The 18,771-nt window shown below is 37.5% G+C and overlaps 2 protein-coding genes across 4 annotated transcripts in view; one reads left to right on the top strand and one right to left on the bottom strand.

Moving 5' to 3' along the window:
* Positions 1-1,099: 1,099 nt before the first annotated feature.
* Positions 1,100-13,635, top strand: LOC144963665 (uncharacterized). The gene is made up of 8 exons (XM_078897619.1): positions 1,100-2,140; positions 4,953-5,252; positions 6,691-6,920; positions 7,438-7,619; positions 8,342-8,558; positions 10,415-10,553; positions 11,126-11,375; positions 12,652-13,635. The coding sequence occupies exons 1-8, from the start codon at positions 1,456-1,458 to the stop codon at positions 12,710-12,712; spliced, it is 2,064 nt and encodes a 687-aa protein (XP_078753745.1). The 5' UTR covers positions 1,100-1,455; the 3' UTR covers positions 12,713-13,635.
* Positions 13,636-15,232: 1,597 nt separating this feature from the next.
* Positions 15,233-18,771, bottom strand: part of LOC144965000 (ubiquitin-like modifier-activating enzyme 6) — a 41,162-nt gene continuing 37,623 nt past the window's right edge. The window contains exons 35-36 of one of the 3 annotated variants that reach the window (XR_013643963.1): positions 17,916-18,587; positions 15,233-16,448 (exon numbers count right to left, since the gene is read on the bottom strand). Coding sequence is in view for 2 of the 3 variants with exons in the window: in XM_078899843.1 (XP_078755969.1) it covers positions 18,473-18,587 (115 nt within the window). In the remaining variant the exon portion in view is untranslated. Of the gene's footprint in view, positions 18,588-18,771 lie in introns of all 3 variants that reach the window. The other 2 variants (XM_078899843.1, XM_078899845.1) reach the window with 2 other exon arrangements.

Below are 18,771 nucleotides of genomic sequence, written 5' to 3'. Positions count from 1 at the left end.
GTTGGATTCCAAGTTCGGCACTGATCCGTGACTTTTTCTTCTCTGTTTTCATCTGACACTTCTCCATACCCTATTTTTCTCATCATTATTGATACAAGTGCCCGCTCCACAGTTGTTGTTTTTTCTGAATTTTTCTGAACAATCAAAGCAATGCGACCTGCACTTATTTGCAGGCCTGATAACCGAGAAAAATTATGGGCTTCATTTAATGTCCGTTGTTGTAATAGACAACATGTTCCGTTAGTTTCGTGTTATTTCCATGACAACAATGAGTCCAGAACCTGTTGGGTTATCAGACCTTCTAATGAATACACTTTGAAGTAATGACAATAAGTTTTCCTTTTTTTAATTTTGCACTCCGTGACTCAAAATTTACTTCTGTGGTATTTAACCAGTTGACTGCTGTACTCTGGAAAAGCACGTAGTCTATTTAAAAATTTGGCCAGAAAACTCGTCCTTCAAATACCGATCGATTTAAATGGTCCTCATCTTGGCAAAAACTCTGAAACCTGGGACTTTTAGGAAGACCTCGCGAGGTTCCAGGTTTGAGAGGGTTTTGTTTGTTTGTTGCCAAGATAAGGGTCATTTAAATCCATCGATATTTGAAGGACGAGTTTTATGGCCAAAATTTTTAATAGTTTACGTGTCTTCCAGAGTACGGCAGTTAATTGGTTAAATACCACCGAAATAAATTTGAGTCACGGAGTGCAAAATAAATAAAAAACCAACTTTTTATTATTACTTCAACGTGTACATATTTGAAGGTCTGATAACCCTACAGGTTCTGGCCTCATTGTTATCATGAAAATACTCTGAAACTAACGTACAGCAATTAAGTGGTTAAAGTAAAAAAAAAAATAAAAAGAATCATTTTACATTTTACATTTTACGGTCCACAAATTGCAAGCATCGCCTACCGCGTACAGAAGGTCACACGGGCCAGTCGGTCAACGAGACTTTTGGAATCTCATTGTCATCCAAATAAATAACACTCTAAATCTCCTTGGAATCCCCCTTGGCAAACATCTAACGCGAACGAGTAAACTCAAGCAGACCGGGTTGTTGATATAATTTAGGGGATGGTGGGAGTGAGACAAGCGAGACACATGAGAACTGCCCAGTGAGAAGAGTTAATGATTATCCACAGAGTTTCTGCTGTGACGGTTAAAAAGCGGACTTGTACAATAATTGTTTTTTCCCAGTCTTGTAACTTTTCGTTATTGGTGAGGTGTGGAATTGGTGTGTTCGCTCAATAAAGTATTATAGATTAAAAGTTAGTGTAAAGAGAATGATAGCTTGTGTAAGTAAATAGTCAAAGCTACGGTGCTATTACTATCAACAAACATGAAAGTACATTTTATACGGTGTAAATCACTACAAAATCAACAATGTATAAAGTAAATAAAAGATGTTTGTGTTATTATTATTACTTTGCATAATATACTTATCGAGAACATGGAGGTGAGTAGTAGATACAACGTGAAAACAATAATGCAATTTAAAAATCAATTCTTAATATTTATTTTCACTGATGTGTTGACGATATCTCTGAAGACTGCATTCAGTCAAAAAGTGATCGTGTTCCCGTGTAAAGACTTGCAAGCTATCGCATGGGTCCGTGACGTCACTCATTGTGACCGATATTACATCTGTCATTACGGTTCACCTTTAATGATGCCAGCCTGTCCCCGGTTTCAAGTGTGGTCGAACTCGGCTTTGAACTGTGTACCTGTTGGTTCCCGCTGGGATGATTGTTCCTTGAAGACGAAAATCCAACACAGAGAAAGAGTGCAAGATTCAAAGCGTTCAAAAGAAATGCAATTTTATAGAAAAGACAAATTCGAAATTCGTTTGAGGTCGAGACCCCAAAGTAATAAAAAACCAACTAACTCATTTGACTGGCATCAATACTGGAAAACAAGATTTCCAACCATAAAGCCATTGCTGACCCTTAAAAATTCCACGGTATTTTGGGTCACGGGTAAAGAGGCACGGGAGAACAACGGTCAAGAATTTGGCCAAGAGAATTCTCCTCCAACCTCAACGGTGATCAAGATGAAGGCAGGTTGGAGAAAGGGCAGCCGCAAAAGTCCTGGACGTTACAGCACAACTGAAAGTATTTTGAAAAATCATAACAATTGTAAGTAGAATTTATGCTCTAGTTTTCTAACTATGCGGTTTGTTTAATTTTACTTTTATCTAATGCCGACCTACAAGCAAAAGGTTGAATATTCAATTGAGTAACCGTGTTAGTGTTTGGTTTTGCTTTTGTCAAAAGTGACAGATAGGGTGGGGGCAGGGAGAAATACCTTCAAAACAGGGTGTTACACCCCCCCCCCCTCACCCCCTCCCCCTCCCACCTCCCAGAAAACCCATCCTTCAAATATCGATTAATAGAATGACCCTCGTCATGGCAAAAACTCTCACACCTGGGACTTCTCGAAGTTCTGGGTTTTAAATGGTTTTTTGTCAAGACGATGATCATTTTAATCCATCGATATTTGAGTTTTCTGGCCAAAATTTTAAATACACGTGTGTTTATTTTTACTTTTACAAAGTACAGCAAACTAGGCAAATGACTAAGTCATGATGCTACATTCTCATATTATAATGTTGTTGTTAGGCAACAATGTCACTGGATGGCTGGCTGTGGCCTATTATGAAATGTAGGATAGAAAGGACATGGATGTGTGCGATTACACTCGTCTTCCAACCGGTAGGTCATGGATTCGAGTCCCGCGCTGAGAAGCGCATAGTTCAGGCCTTGCAAAAGGCTCTTTACTTACATTCTCCAGAGCTGCCTACTTAGAGTTTCAAAAATTCGTTGTTTCCAAGGGAAAAAAAGTCACTATAAATAGCTTTACAAATAATAATTTGCCCTCACCATGTTGTTCATATAAAGCGCGGCTCTGGTTGTGGAACTGCTCCTTGTTCATATAAACATCATATTTCCATTATCTTTTTATCTTATTGTGTAAATTATAACACGTCTGTACAAAAAAAAAATCCTTTTTGGGATTCAAAAAAGTATTATTATTATTATTATTATTATTATTATTATTATTATTATTATTATTATTATTATTATTATTATTATTATTATTATTATTATTATTAATATTATTATTATCATTATCATTATTTTTATCATTATTATCATTATTATTATTATTATTATTATTATTATTATTATTATTATTATTATTATTATTATATATTATTATTATTGTTATTATTATTATTATTAAAAATGCTCCAAAGTCCTGAATATAGGATCTAAGAAACTAAACGTTCATTTTCAACGAGATTTATTGAGTCAAAGAGGCGCATGCTGCTCTGTGGCTGGAGTTGTACTAGGCAGGTCTGTATTCACCCACGGTAGTCAGGTGTAAAATGAGAAGCCATTTCTTAAAAAATTGTAGTATCGCCCACCAGGCCTCGTCCTACATGCTACGTGTTGCTGTTGGCCAGGGATCCCTTTTAACCCTCTCCTTACCAACCATAGGAAAATCGCCATATTCGTTACGATGCAACTACAGTTTTTTTTCACTCTGATTTCTATTGTACATCACAAAATTTAAAGAAAGGCTTTGATCACAGTTATAAATACTAAACACCGTGTAGAGCATCCATGTAGAGCACATTTTGCTGAACAACATTCTGTATAGAATACACTTGTTAATTTTGTTTGAGTAAGAAAAGTCTATTTTTGTGTCGGGTGGGAGTGAATTTTCGGGAGGAAATTCTAAAAATGAGAAGGAGAGAGTTAAAGCGCTTTGAGCACGTTTAGTGGATATGCACTATATAAAAGCTCATGTTTTTGTTTGTTTTTTGTTGTTGTTTTTAAACATCATCCTTATACTATTTGTGAGTTTGTCTGTAGGCCTGACACGGTATCACTAAGACATTGAAAAAGTTTACTTTAACCCAGATCGATATCTGTACACGTCAGAAAGGTTCCATCAGGAGCAAACAAAAATCTTTTAATGACGTCATTGTCAAAAAGTGACAGATAGGGGGGGGGGGGGGGGGGGCGGAAACCCGCTTCCCCAAAAGTGACAGATGGGGGGGGGGGCGGAAACCCGCTTCCCCCCCCCCCCCCCCCCCCCCCCCGCCAATCACGCGCATTTTATAATTGTATTACTTCTTGACATAAAGTGCTGGTTTGCATATTTTGTGGGTCTTAATAGCTCAGTTGGTAGAGCACTCGCTTACTACGCAATGGGATCGAGAACCATCTCGGATGAGTCGAGATTTTAATCCGATGCCCCCCCCCCCCCCCCCCACCCCCGGTTTACCTGTCATTGTGCATTTCATATAATCTTTGCCTTGTCAGCCTTGACAACTTCTCAGCCTTTGCTACCACATCCTACCAATTACTACTGATATCTGTATTTCAGATACCCTTTGCCTTGACAACCCTACAGCCTTGCTACCACATCCTACCAATTACTACTGGCATCTGTATTTCAGATAACCTTTGCCTTGACAACTTCTCACCTTTGCTACCACATCCTACCATTTACGACTGGCATCTGTATTTCAGATAACCTTTGCCTTGAAAACCCTACAGGCGTGCTATCACATCCTACCAATTGCCATTAGCATTCTGTATCTCAGATAACATTTCCTTGAATAGGCTTCAACAGTCATGACGTCACTTCCCCGGTAATGACGCATAGTAACATAGTAACTGGTTCTAAACTACCGGGAAAATGGCGGATGCCCTTATGAAATAAGCATAAAAGTGTATCCAGAGGAGAAACACATTATGGATCTGATCATGTTATGACTTTTATACATTCTGATCACATGACATTTGAAAAAGTTCTAGCCAGCATGAAGAATAAAAAGTACCGATTGTCTTTGTTTAGAACCACGCTGGTCGCCGTTGATGGGCGACGTGACATCAGACTATTGAATCCTATTGCCACTGGTATTCTATATTTCAGATAACCTTTGCCTTGACAACCCTGGAGCCTTGCTACCACATCCAACCAATTGCCACTGGTACTACAACTGTAGTCTGGCTAATTTTGATGACACATCGACGAATTATGAAGACGTTGACGAGCTAAATAACCAGGATGGAATCAGAAATCGTCCTGTACATCTTCGACCGTTCCGAGTCCATCGTGCAGGCGTCTTTGTGTGGGAATGCAGATATCCCCAACTTTTTGATGAGGTCACATATACTTGTAGAGAATTCATCAACGTAAATTGTCGTTCCAGGTTTGAGCCGGTTGATCAATGTAAGTAGTTTTATAATATTGTTAATTGTGCAACAGGGTTCCCTATAGCTCAATTGGTAGAGCACTCGCTTCACACGCAAAGGGACCAAGATCGATCCCGGGTGCAGTCGAAATTTTTTCAAACCCCCTGTCCACACAGCAGTGAATAGGTAGCTGAGTCTGTTAGATTTGGCGGAAAGCATTTTGCGATAGATTAGTGTCCTATCCAATGGATAGCAAGCAATTGCTATTGTCCAGTTTCATATAGAAACCGGGATAAACTCCTGCTCCATGGGCGCAATGGCTCTGAAGGACTACTTAATTGTACAACTTGTTGAATTTGATATCATTGTTGATTTTATTCTTTTTTTTTTTTTTGTCATTGAATCTTCTCAGTCTGCTTTTCCTCAAAATGCAATATTAAAGAATGCAATAAAAATGGTTTCAATTTGTATTGAAATGACTGTTGGATAGTCATCCTAACACATTTGAAAAGAATTATTTCTTCAGGAGTCGATGATATGCTTTGCCGTTGTAAAATAAATAAAATAAAAATAATATTATTCCCTTTATTCATTATTCATCCCATAGGGAAGATATGTCTCTAGGGTCTATTCCAAGGGAAGACTGGAATAACCCAAGGCGTCAGCCGCAGTGCAGCGTCGCAAAATAAACTAGTTTTTCCAGAGTACGGCAGTAAAATGTGAGGACCCTATTGTTTACAAACCCTATTGAATCAGTTTGAAAAAAGAGAAAAGAAAATAAAAGTGTCTAAATAACAGCAACGAGTATGAATATTATTATTATTATTATTATTATTATTATTATTATTATTATTATTATTATTATTATTATTATTATTATTATTATTATTATTATCATCATTATTATTATTATTATTATTATTATTATTATTATTATTATTATTATTATTATTATTATTATTATTATTATTATTATTATTATCATCCTCATCATCATCATTATTATTATTATTATTATTATTATTATTATTATTATTATTATTATTATTTATATTATATTATTATTATTATTATTATTATTATTATTATTATTATTATTATTATTATTATTATTATTATTATTATTATTATTATTATTATTATTGTTATTATTATTATTTTCATTATTAGTATTATCATCATCATCATCATCATCATCATCATTATTATTATTATTATTATTATTATTATTATTATTATTATTATCATTATTATTATTATAGCGCCGGTATCCATAAATGGTGCTCACTGGCGCTTTGCAGTGGCTTTTAGTTTGTTTGGTTGTTTGGTTGTTTTTGGGGGGTTTTTGTTGTTGGTTTTTGTTGTTTGTTTTTTTTTTGGTATCTTTGATAACAGGAAAGGCTTCAAAAGATATTTTGTGAACCCACACTACTAGAAAAGAACCTTCATATTTTTGTCACATGACCGCATTTCAGGCGAGTACTCACAGCGCACGTGTACTCATGACAGAAGATGCGACGACTCGTGTGAACGTCGGTTTGGCAAGTGTCGCGGCAAAGACGATGGAATTTACCCTATCCAACCAAGGGGCTGGAGTTCGATGTTTATGACGTGTTACAAGAATAGGAACATTGCTCAGGACAAGTGCCAACCAGCAACGCCCATCTTTTCCCCAGAAAGATTGGACTGCGTTTCTCTGTTGCAAGTAAGAATGTTGATTATGCTACCAATGAAATATAATTTTACCTTTTATGGCATTCGGTTATAATGATATTATACCATTATCAACAATGTTGTGTTCTTCTCAAGAATGTTAAAGTCAATAATAATAATGATGATGATGACGATGATGATGTTGATGATGATGATGATGATGATGATGATGATGATGATGATGATGATGATGATGATGAGAAGGAGGAGGGATGAGGAGGAGGAGGAGGAGGAGGAGGTGGAGGAGGAGGAGGAGGAGGAGGGGGAGGATAATAATAATAATAATAATAATAATAATAATAATAATAATAATAATAATAATAATAATAATAATAATAATAATAATAATGATAACTTCACCGAAGTCCCGGGTTTGAGAGATTTTGCCAAGATGAGAGTCATTTAAATCGATCGATATAATTTGAAGGACGAGTTATCTGGCCAAATTTTTTAATGTGTGTTTTTCCAGGGTACGGCATAGCAATCATTTCATTGTTCCCATCGCACAGGTACCCAAGGAGCACGGAGGAATTTTACCAGCCTGTTCAAACCGCCTAGACGGCTATTACCCAGATGAGCAGGGTCGGTGTGCAATCTTCTTCAGGTGCTCCTTTGGCCAGTTCCGTGGATTTGATGAATGCCCACCGGACACCGTGTTTGACCCTTCCATTCCAGCTTGCTTACCTTACAGGTTCACATTTTACCAGTATTTATTATTAATTCTTCTTCTTCTTCTTCTTCTTCTTCTTCTTCTTCTTCTTCTTCTTCTTCTTCTTCTTCTTCTTCTTCTTCTTCTTCTTCTTCTTCTTCTCGTATTCCCTTATATCTGGTGCGCTATTTGGTCTAGTGGTATGACACTCGCTTTCGGATCGGAAGGTCCTGGGTTCGAGCCTCGCTCGGCGCATAGTTGAGTCCTTGGAAAAGACTCTTTACTCACATTCTCTCACCGTACTCAGGTGTAAAACGAGTACCTGGCCGTTAACAGCGTTGTCTTTGTCCGAAAAATTGTAATATCGCCTAACAGGCGTCATGTCTCGTCCTACATGTTAAATGTTGCTGTTGACCAGGGACCCCTTGTAAAGCGCATTGAGCACGTTAAGTGGATATCGCGCTATATAAATGCTCAATTTTTTAAAAAAAATTTTTTATAGGTAATGATCAACGTTTACGTATTTGCAGGTCTGATAATCGAACGCAATTATGGGCTTGAACATTGTTGTAATGGACATTATTTTGCGTTGGTTTGAGAGTACTTCCATTACAACAATGAGCCCAAAACAGCTTGGGTTATCAGTTATCAGACCTGCAATTAAGTAAACGTTGGTAACGACAGTAAATAAAATAGTGTAAAAAAACAAAACAAATGCTCCGGGAATAATACATTTTCAACCTTGATTTGATCACATTCGACAGCCATGCGTCCCTTCCATGCGGGGCAGGTGAGGCTCCCGCGTGTGAAGACAAGACCGATGGTTTATACGGGGACCCGTTTGGACGATGCACCCATTTCTTCCATTGTTTGGGGAACGTTTTTCAGAGATACTACTCGTGTGATGATGGAATGTTCGACCCTTTGACCCAGACATGCAGTGCATCAGTCGCTCAAATACCCAGGCCCTGTGGTCTGAAGGTAAAAGAAGCAAATGTTAACGTCCTAAGTTCAAAAGAAACAATTATAATTATAATTTATATCGAATTGAGAGATTAAGGAGCAGGCACCGGTATAAGATAAAGATCTGAACAAGTTGGTATGAAAGGGGCCAGACAAATCAAGAAAGAAAAATACAAGAAAAAAAAAACATCCCAAAAAATCAGTCGACCTCGACTTGGGATCGAACCTCAGAACTTCTGATTACCGGTCAGACATGCTACCATTAATGGAAATTGTAATTAATGTAATGGTAGCATGTCTAACCGGTAATCAGAAGGTCTGAGGTTCTATCCCCAGTCGAGGTCGACTGATTTTTTTGATTTTTTTTTTTTTGGCATAGTTTTTTTTTTCTTGTATTTTTCTTTCTTGCTTTGTCTGGCACCTTTCATACACACTTGTTCAGTTCTTTAGCCTATATTATTTTACCCTTCCCCATAAATAGTAATGCGCACTGATAACAAGTTTACAATAATAATCTGTGACGTCATATTCTCAAGCATTAAATTTCACAAAAATTAGAATTTTTTTAAAGGTAATATTTAAGTATTTTGAAAATGTCCTTTATGCAAAGATGACGAAATCAGAATCGAGTGGGAGTAGAATAAAAGATTTCTCACACTCTTGCGTTTTGGAATTCGGACGTTGCTCTAAAACGCCAAAAGGCAAGCTCGTTCAGTCTGAGGTTGGGAACACGTCCAGAATTATAAAAAGCAAGAGTGTAAGACTTGGATATGGTATTGCGACACGAATTTTTTTCTATCGTCAAATTAATCACAAGAACGATTGGATCAGGGGTGTCATCAGGATTGAAGCCAGCGTCGTCAATAATGAGAGCTGGTTGGGGCTGATTATCTGTTTACAGTCTTGCTATCTCTATCCCCCTAAATCGGCGTGCATTTTTTGCATGGTTGATATAATCGAACTCAATTCTTGGCTTGACTTAACATTTTTGTCATGATAAGATTAATATTGATTAGTAAGATTAATAGATTAACAATGATTCTAACAAACGATAAAATGATTTTACATTGCTGTCATGGAAAGTAATTTTCTTTTCGTATTTTCAATCTAGATTAATGATTCTAAAACAAAATATAATAGAATAAACTTCCCTTTATTCATCCCATAGGGGAAATTTGTCTCTAGGGTCTAATCCAAGGGAAGACTGGAATAACCCAGGTGTCAGCCGCAATGCAGCGCCGCAAATTGAGCTGGGGTGAGGTGACGTGCTCAAGGCCTCACAGTAGGTGATCGAACTCGGTGCTTTTCGTGTACGACGCAAACACCTTACCACTGAGCCATGCTGCCCCCCAGCAAACGATAAAATGGTTTTGCTGTTTCTGAGAAATCTAAGACAACAAAAAGTGCTCCATTAATCGGTTGTTAGAACCATCGTTATTATCTTTTAAACCAAATCCCCCCCCCCCCCCTACCATCCCACCCCCAAACGGGTGTTTCTTTTTTTAAGAAACCCGCCGAAACTCATGTTCTCAAGTTCATTTCCCACTGGTGTACACCTCCCTGAGTCCCCGGTTCACTCCCTACTGCTGCCTACTTCCCATAACGTTGTCGGATATTGTCGGGTTTCGTAAAAAAAAGAAACACCCTCCTCCTCCTCCCATAGTCCCAGGTTCACTCCCCCCACTGGTGTACACCTCCCTGAGTCCCAGGTTCACTCCCCACTGCTGCCTACTTCTCATAACTTTGTCGGGTTTCGCAGAAAAGAAACAACCTCACCCAGACACATTAAAAACAAACCCCAAACTGGGCAGATAACTTTGCTTGAATTTCATCTAGTTATGAACTCTCTTGATTCTTCTTCGTCTGTGGTCTAGCCAAGTCCCTGTGAGACTCTTCCGACCGGTTTGTACCCAGACCAGGACACGGGTTGTAAGAACTTCATCCATTGTCACAAGGGCATCCTGATCAGCAATGGCACGTGTGGTCATGGATTGGTTTTCAGCGCTATTTCAGGTAGGGAGAAATTCAATGAAAATACCATTGAGTTTTAAAATAAAACTTGAGCTTTTATATAGAGCAATATCCACTAAACGTGCTTAAAATGATTTTAAAGGGTCCCTGACCCTACTCCTGCTCAGACCACTGATTGAAAAAATACAAATCAAATGTTTATCATTTTGACAGTAATTTAGAGTTGTTTTGTTTTTTTGTTTTTTTTTTTTGTTATTGTTTTTTTTTTTTTTTTTTTTTTTGGGGGGGGGGGGGGGTCATCGTTCACGTCTGTGGCATGTCTGACCCTGTCAACTTTTGAGAGACAAAACTTGGGGGCAAATCTTGGACTTGGTGAAAATATGGTGGTGATAGTGATGATGATGGTGGTGATGGTGATTATGATGGTGGTGATTATGATGGTGGTGATGGTGATTATGATGGTGGTGATTATGATGATGATGATGACGGTCGTCGACTCCTAAAAATAATATATAAGTGATCTTGATTGTACCGGAAGTAATAAAACTCTGCTTCCCCTTCCCCCCCCCCCCCCCCCCCCCCCCCCCCCCCCCCCATGCACACTCTAACCTAAGGGCGCTGTGATGCACGTGAAAACACACCACCTCCCTGCGGTGTGTCGAACACGTGTCAGGATCGTCGTGATGGGAGATACCAGGCCCCAAACAGAGGGTGCAGTTTCTATTACCAGTGTTACCGTGGTCAGTTGGTCAGTCTTCAACGATGCAGCCCTTCTGAAGGTGGTGTCTTCTTCAATCCGGCCACTGGTCAGTGTGATTACCCTCAGAATATCTGTCCACCTTGTGGTCATAGGTGGTGGGGATGGTAAGTACTTTTTAAAGTGATACTAGGCTTCTAGAAGCTGTGGACTGTAAAAAGTAATAAACAAAAATGAATATAACAGCTTCAAAAAATAACAAAAAACCAAATACGGAACGCTTCGGGTTCAAAACCCTTCTTCAGCCAACAACAAAGAACAATAAAGACATAAATACATTACTAAATTCCAGATATTGTTTTTGTTTTTGTTTTTAATGGTTTTACGGCGCTTGCAACACATTTAGGTTATATCAGCGCCAGTAAAAAGGAAGAAAATGGGATAGTCGAAAGTTCTAGAATTACAATTAAAGCACCCAATAGAGAGTAAGACAAAGGGGAATTGGGAAAATTCCAGATAGACGACAGAGATATTTTTAGGTCCTCGTCTATCTGGAGTTTAGTAATGTTGTATTTATGTTTTTATTGTTCCTTGAAGTTGGCTGAAGAAGGGTTTTGAGCCCGAAACGTTCCGTGTTTGGTATTTTGTTCTTTTTTTGAAGCTGTTATATTTTTATTGTTTATTACTAAGTACTTATTACAGATCTCTTGAGCTCTTTGTACAGGCTGATTCGTGTCTTGTTGTAGTTCTAAAAACGAATTAATACATGAATTTTAAGAAGTATTGTTTTTTTTTATAAAAAACAGAAAATTATAATACTTTCCCCGTGGTATGGCTGGGTGATCTTTTGATATGGCACTCGCCTTCAGGCTGGTTTGAGTACCGCTCTGAGCGGCGCATTGTTGGGTCCTTTAAAAAGGCTCTTTACTCATAATATTATATTCTCTCCCCGTACTCATGTGTAAAATGAGTACCTTGCCGTTAACAGAGTTGTCTCTGTCGGAAAAGAAATGCGATGTCGCCCAACAAGCTTCATGTCTCGTTCTACATGTTAAGTATAGCCTTTGGCTAGGGATCCAAATGGTAATAGTTATATTATTCGATCCGTTATCTAGTCATGTGAAACGTGGGAGATGTCAAGTTGAAAATTCAAGGTTGTGTGTTATGTGATTTTGGCAATATTTTGGGACTTAAAGAAAGTGTGGTAGTAGTGGTGGTGATAATGATGATGGTAATTATTATAATTATGATGATGGAGGTGTTGGTGGTGATAACGATGATAATGGTGGTGGTGGTGGTGTGGTTTGATTTAATTATATCTATATCTATATATATATATATATATATATATATATATATATATATATATATATATATATATATATTTATTTATTTATTTATTATTTATATAAAATGTGTGTGTCTTTTTTTTTTTTACCACAGTGTCAATCAATATCGATTAGGAGAACTGCCATTCTTTGGAAACAGAGCATTGCTGACGTGAACATCTAGCAAGATAAATGTGAATGGTAAACTATTGGCGTGCAGGATTCATGGCCACTTTCCGGTTCGTTACAATTATGTAATATGGAATAATAACTAATTCACAGAATCCACAAAGTGCTCTAACACGTTACACATACAAAGACAACAGATAACACAAAAACACACAATACTGTTTCATTAAGAAATTAAGGAGCAGGCACCGGTGTAAGATAAAGAACTGAACAAGTGCGAAGTCCCAGGTTTGATATTTTTTTTCCAAGATGAGTGTCATTTAAATCGATCGAGATCTGAAGGAGGAGTTTTCTGACCAAATTTTTAAATATGTGTTTTTCCAGAATACTACAGATAAGTCGTGAAGTAAAGAAATCTACTAAAGCCTGATCCTGCTTTAAACCAGATTGACTCTTGGTGTGTTGTGATTACATGTGTGATGGTAATGGTAAACCGAGAAGAAAATTACTATTTCTTAAATTCGTGATATCAATAATGGCGCGTGTGTGTGTGTGTGCATGTGCGAATGTCTACTTTTGAGGTTCTGTGTGTGCGTGTGGGTGTGTGGGTGAGAGAGAGAGAGAGAGAGAGAGAGAGAGAGAGAGAGAAAGAGAGAGCGAGAGAGAGAGAGAGAGAGAGAGGAGGAGGAGGAGGAGGAGGAGGAGGAGGAGGAGGAGAGAGAGAGAGAGAGAGAGAGAGAGAGAGAGAGAGAGAGAGAGAGAGAGAGAGAGAGAGAGAGAGAGAGAGATCTTTATATTTCAGTTAATCTAGTCATTTTTTAAAATACTGAAAGAATTTGTATATAGAATGTAATTCACATAGAGATTATAATTTTGTTTGAAATTTTTCAAAAGTGTTTTTATTTTTATTTTTAAATCAATACTTAAATCATACATTTGCTGTAATAAAATCAATGATGTTAGATTCTTATACACGTTGTTTTGTTTTGTTTTGTCTTTAAGGGTTTTACGCCACTTGAAACACGTTTAGGTCATATAAGCGCCAGTGAAAAAGAAGAAAATGGGATAAAATGGGATATATATATATATATATATATATATATATATATATATATATATATATATATATATATATATATATATCCCAAAAGCTATATTGTGTATATATAATTTGACTGTTTCTCTCCAAGCCAAGAACAGGACAAAACCAAGTAATTTAATTCCAAGACAAAGACAGAAAGCAAGTTGGAAAGCAGATAAAGGGGGATAGAAGACACAGTAAGTGCCACCCTGCTCACTATGGGAGGCCAGGAACCCCACCCAGAAAGCCATTATTAATAAACGGACATATTTGTTGATATGAAGACGCCCCATGACTCCATTCCTGCTCCTTTCAATGGGGATATTCATGTTTTTCATTACTTGAAAAGAAAGAGAAAATCTTTAAATGTTTGCTGAGGCTCTGAAATCGTTCCAATTCCAATTCAAATCAACCAGCAAGCATTCCGATTAGCCAGTAGAAATTATATAGAAAAAATTCTGTCCCAGACAGCAGGGCTAAAAAAAAACAGAACATCTTGAGCTTTTATATAAAGCAATATCCACTAAAAGTACTCAAAGCGCTTTATAAGCAACATGTGAAACGAGATATGACGAGATATTACAATTTTTTACTGACAGAGACAACGCTGTTAAGGGCCAGGTACTCATTTTATGGTGACAGAATGTGAGTAAAGAGACTTTTCCAAAGACTCCAACTATGCGCCGAGGGATGCTCGAACCCAAGACCTTCCAATCCGAAAGCAAGTGTCATACCACAAGACCACAAAACCCAGTTCCTCGATGTTTTAGTCAAATATCTTATCCACTCTGCCATCTGACTCTTTTCTATTGAATATTAGCAGTCACGTTTAACCCATTGTTGTTTCCAATTATGTTCTTGTTATGATGGAGCAATCACACAAAAGTATGTCAAGTTTGTTTTTTTTTGTTTAAAGGGTTTTACGGCACTTGCAACACCTTAAGGTCATATCAGCGCCAGTGAAAAGGAAGAAAATAGGATAGTACGAAAGTCTAGAATTACAATTAAAGCACCAAAGTAAAGGTAAGACAAAGGGGAATTGGTTCAAATGGGAAACAGATGTAGATTTCAAGAGCACACTATTAGTGTACTTAGTTTGAGACCACCTAAATGTCTCATCCAGACACAAGCACAGGTCCCCTCGAAGAGGAACACACTCAATTGTTTACAAATCATACATATGTAAAAGGAAAAATAGTACAGTGCATAACAGAGAGATGATTTACAAGGAAAAAAATATCATCTCCCTCAATTATAATCATTCAACTATTTCCCTCCCAGCCAAGCATTCCGACCAGGGTCAGGACAAAACTAAGCAATCTCATTCCAAGACAAAGATAGAAAGCAATTGGAAAACAGATATAATATGGGTATAGAAGACACAGCAAGTACCTCTCTGTCCACTATGGGAAGTCAGGAACCCCACCCAGGTATGTCAAGTTCATGACTATCCCTGGAAAATAAAACAATGCAGAACTCGGCGTCAAAAGATATTCTATTGTGTTTATTTCTACATTGCTGATATCATATTTTTTTAAAACACACCTACAACAAACATACCTGCCAAGTACCCCGATAAAATCGGATTTACAATCACATTCCAAGACAAAGGTAGAAAGCAACTAAGAAAACAATTACAAGGGAATAGAAGACGCAGAGTGACCTCCTGCCCGCCATGGGAAGTCAAAGGACCCCGCCCAGATATACAACCTTGTTGACATAATATTCTAACTCCAATGTTCTTGCAAACTGGATGAAATGAAATAATCAATGTATTCATTTGATCATCTTACACTGGCACATTCACTCATTTTCAACCATCCACGGCTCATAAAATACATCTACAGCCTACAGCAGCAGTGCCCAACAGCTTGGTTCAGCGGTACGGTCTTTGTTTCGTACCCAAAAGGTATCGAGTTCGATCACCTGCCGCTGCGCTGTATGGCCTTGAGCAAGTCACCTCGCCCTAGCTCAATGTGCAGCGCTGCACTGCGGCTGACGCCTGGGTTATTGTAGTCTTCCCTTCGAATAGACCCTAGAGACAAATTTCCCCTATGGGATGAATAAAGGGAATTTAATTTATTTTTTTTTGTTTTTTTTTTACGTGTAACTAGTCTTTTAAATAAAATTTAGGTTTACCCCTATTTTCTCCCCCCAGACTCCTTTTCTTTTAGTTTGACTCCCGTATTTTTTTTCAGCATAGGTTGGCAGGTATGCGACAATCCCCTCTACGCAAACTATATCCAATCCTCCTTTTAATTGTCACTGATAATCTTACTGTCTTAAGTCTTATATGGAATATACACATTATATTCAAAAAGTAGTAAAAAAAAATGAACAGAACAGCTTTTTAAAAAGAACAAAATACGAAACCCGGAGTGTTTCAGACTCAAAACCCTTCTTCAGTCAACACCAAAAATCAACCAAAACATAAAAACCTTACTTCTAAGCCAATTACCGGGGTTTTTAAGTGACGTATTTATGTTTTAATTGTTTTTTGTTGGCTGAAGAAGAATTTTGAGCCCAAAATATTCTGTGTTTGGTATTTTATTCATTTTTGAAGCTGTTATATTCATTTTTGTTTATTACTGTTTACAGTCCACAGTTTCTAGCAGCTTGGTATTACTTTGACTATATCTATAATAAACTTGATAAAATACAGAATTGTTTTTATCTTTTTTGTTTTTAAGGGTTTTACGACGCTTGCAACCCCGTTATTACATATCAGCGCCAGTAAAAAGGAAGAAAATTGGATAGTAAAAACATTCTAGATGTACAATTAAAAGGACTTGAGGAAAAAGTAAGACACAGAGAATGGTACATATAAGGAACAGATGTAGATTCCAAGAGCACACTATCAAATTACTTAGTTTGAGATTACCGAAATGTTTCACCCGGATACCAGCACAAGATCCCACAAAGAGGAATACACTCAAATGTTTACAAATCATACGTTAAACATGAAAAAATAACAGTATATAACAGAGAGATTTACAAGTAAAAAAATACCATCTCCCAAAACTATAATACATTCGACTGTTTCCCTCCCAGCCAAGGACTCCGGCCAGGGTCAGGACAAAACTAAGTAATCTCATTCCAAGACAAAAACAGAAAGCAATTGGAAAACAGATACAAGGGGATAGAAGACACAGCAAGTACCTCCATGCCCACTATGTGAGGTCGGGAACCCCACCCAGTGGCCACTATGGGAGGTTGGGAACCCCACCCAGTGCCCACTATGGGAGGTCGGGAACCTCACCCAAAAATACAGAATTCATAAATTACTACACTGCTAGAATCAAACTTCAAAAAGATGGATAAAAATATTTTGAGCATTTATATAGAACAATATTCAATAAACATGCGAAAGCCAACAGCAACACTTAACATGCAAGATGAGACATGACGCCTATTAGGCAATATTACAGACTTTTATTTTTTCTCCAACAGAGACAATGCTGTTAATGGCCAGGTACTCATTTTACACCCGAGTACAGTGAGAGCATGAAGATAAAGAGCAAATTTCCAAAGACTCAACTATGGGCCGCTTGGAGCGGGACTCGATCCCAGGACATTCTGATCCTAGACCAGTGTCAAACCACAAGACCACATAGCCTAGATGGAATTAGAGGAGATTTTTTGAGAAATGAAATGAGATATCACCTACAATATATATTAAATTTAAAAAACAAGGGAGAAAACACAAGATTGGGAAAAAATTCTTTGTTTAAAACACAAAGCCTATTATTTCTTCCCTTTTGCCTTGTTTTAATGAGTGAGCTCCCATCTTTTGGGGGAATTTAAAATAATGTTAAAGACATTGACAACATCGCGATTCAGCACCACTGATGAAATAATTGACAGAAACAGTCAGACACTTTGTAAAATAACCAAATGGCAGAAAGGAACGGTGCGATTTTTAAAATCGTAATCACCCATATAAAAACAAATAACATTTAATAACAAATATATCACAATCAATATAACAACGACATAACCAAATTAAAAATAAATTATTTAAAAAAAACAAATCGGTAAAGACCAATACTCTAGTGCATCAAATAGAAGGGGGGCAGGGGGGGGGGGGGTGCACTTTGGCCAAACTTAAATAGAAGGGGAGGGGGGGGGGGGGCAAACTAACTTTGCTTGTTTGTTTTTAAGGGTTTTACAGAGCTTGCAACACATTTAGGTAATTTCAGCACATGTGCAAAGAAAGGAAATGGGATAGTCAAAAAGTTATAGATTTATAATTGAAAGCACATGAAAAAAAGTAAGACAAAGGGGAATGATGTAAAAAGGGAACAGATGTAGATTCCAAGAGCACACTATCAGTGTACTTAGTTTGAGATCACCTAAATGTCTTATCCAGACACAAGCACAAGTCCCCACTGAGAGGAATACACTCAAAACGTTTACAAACCATTACATATCTAAAAAATGTAACAGAACATAACAGAGAGATGATTTACAGAGAAAAAAAGTATACATTTGACTGTTTCCCTCCCAGTCGAGGACTCCAACCAGGGCTAGGACAAAACCAAGTAATCCCATTCCAAGACAAAGACAGAAAGTAACTTGGGGAAACAGATATAAGGGGATAGAAGACGCAGCATGACCCCCTGCCCTCCGTGGTAGGCAAAGACTCCATCCAGGGGAGGGCATCTAGCATCTATTTGATACAACAAAGTAATTGCAACGTAAAATAAAAATTTTTAATGATTTTTAGTTAGAAAAAATATCGGACGGGAGGGCCAGCGACATCTTCATCTCCATCTCCGTCAAACGACACAACGAGATCCACATACTTTTGATTGGGCACTGGCTTGAGTAGTTTGGTCAGCCTGTGTTGGATCAAAGAAAACAATAGCATTCATTTGACACAGATACTTAACTGCTGCAAGCTGTGGACTGTAAAACAAAAACAAATAGAACAGCTCTAAAAAAAGGACCAAAATATCAAATACGGAACGCTTCAGGCTCAAAACCCTTCTACAGCCAACAACAAAAAACATTTAAAACATAGAT

The sequence above is a fragment of the Berghia stephanieae genome, chromosome 2 (assembly GCF_034508935.2).
Source record: "Berghia stephanieae isolate SIO BIC M18660-M18661 chromosome 2, UCSD_Bste_1.3, whole genome shotgun sequence".
NCBI lineage: Eukaryota > Metazoa > Mollusca > Gastropoda > Nudibranchia > Aeolidiidae > Berghia > Berghia stephanieae.
Note: the sequence above shows the minus strand (reverse complement) of the source record. Positions and strands in the feature narration are given on the sequence as shown.

Coding starts and splice junctions, on each gene's coding strand:
- LOC144963665 (XM_078897619.1), top strand. CDS start 1,456: ATGGAGGTGAGTAGTAGATACAACGTGAAAACAATAATGCAATTTAAA. Junction 6,921..7,437: donor ACTGCGTTTCTCTGTTGCAA/GTAAGAATGTTG, acceptor CCCATCGCACAG/GTACCCAAGGAGCACGGAGG. Junction 8,559..10,414: donor CCAGGCCCTGTGGTCTGAAG/GTAAAAGAAGCA, acceptor TCTGTGGTCTAG/CCAAGTCCCTGTGAGACTCT.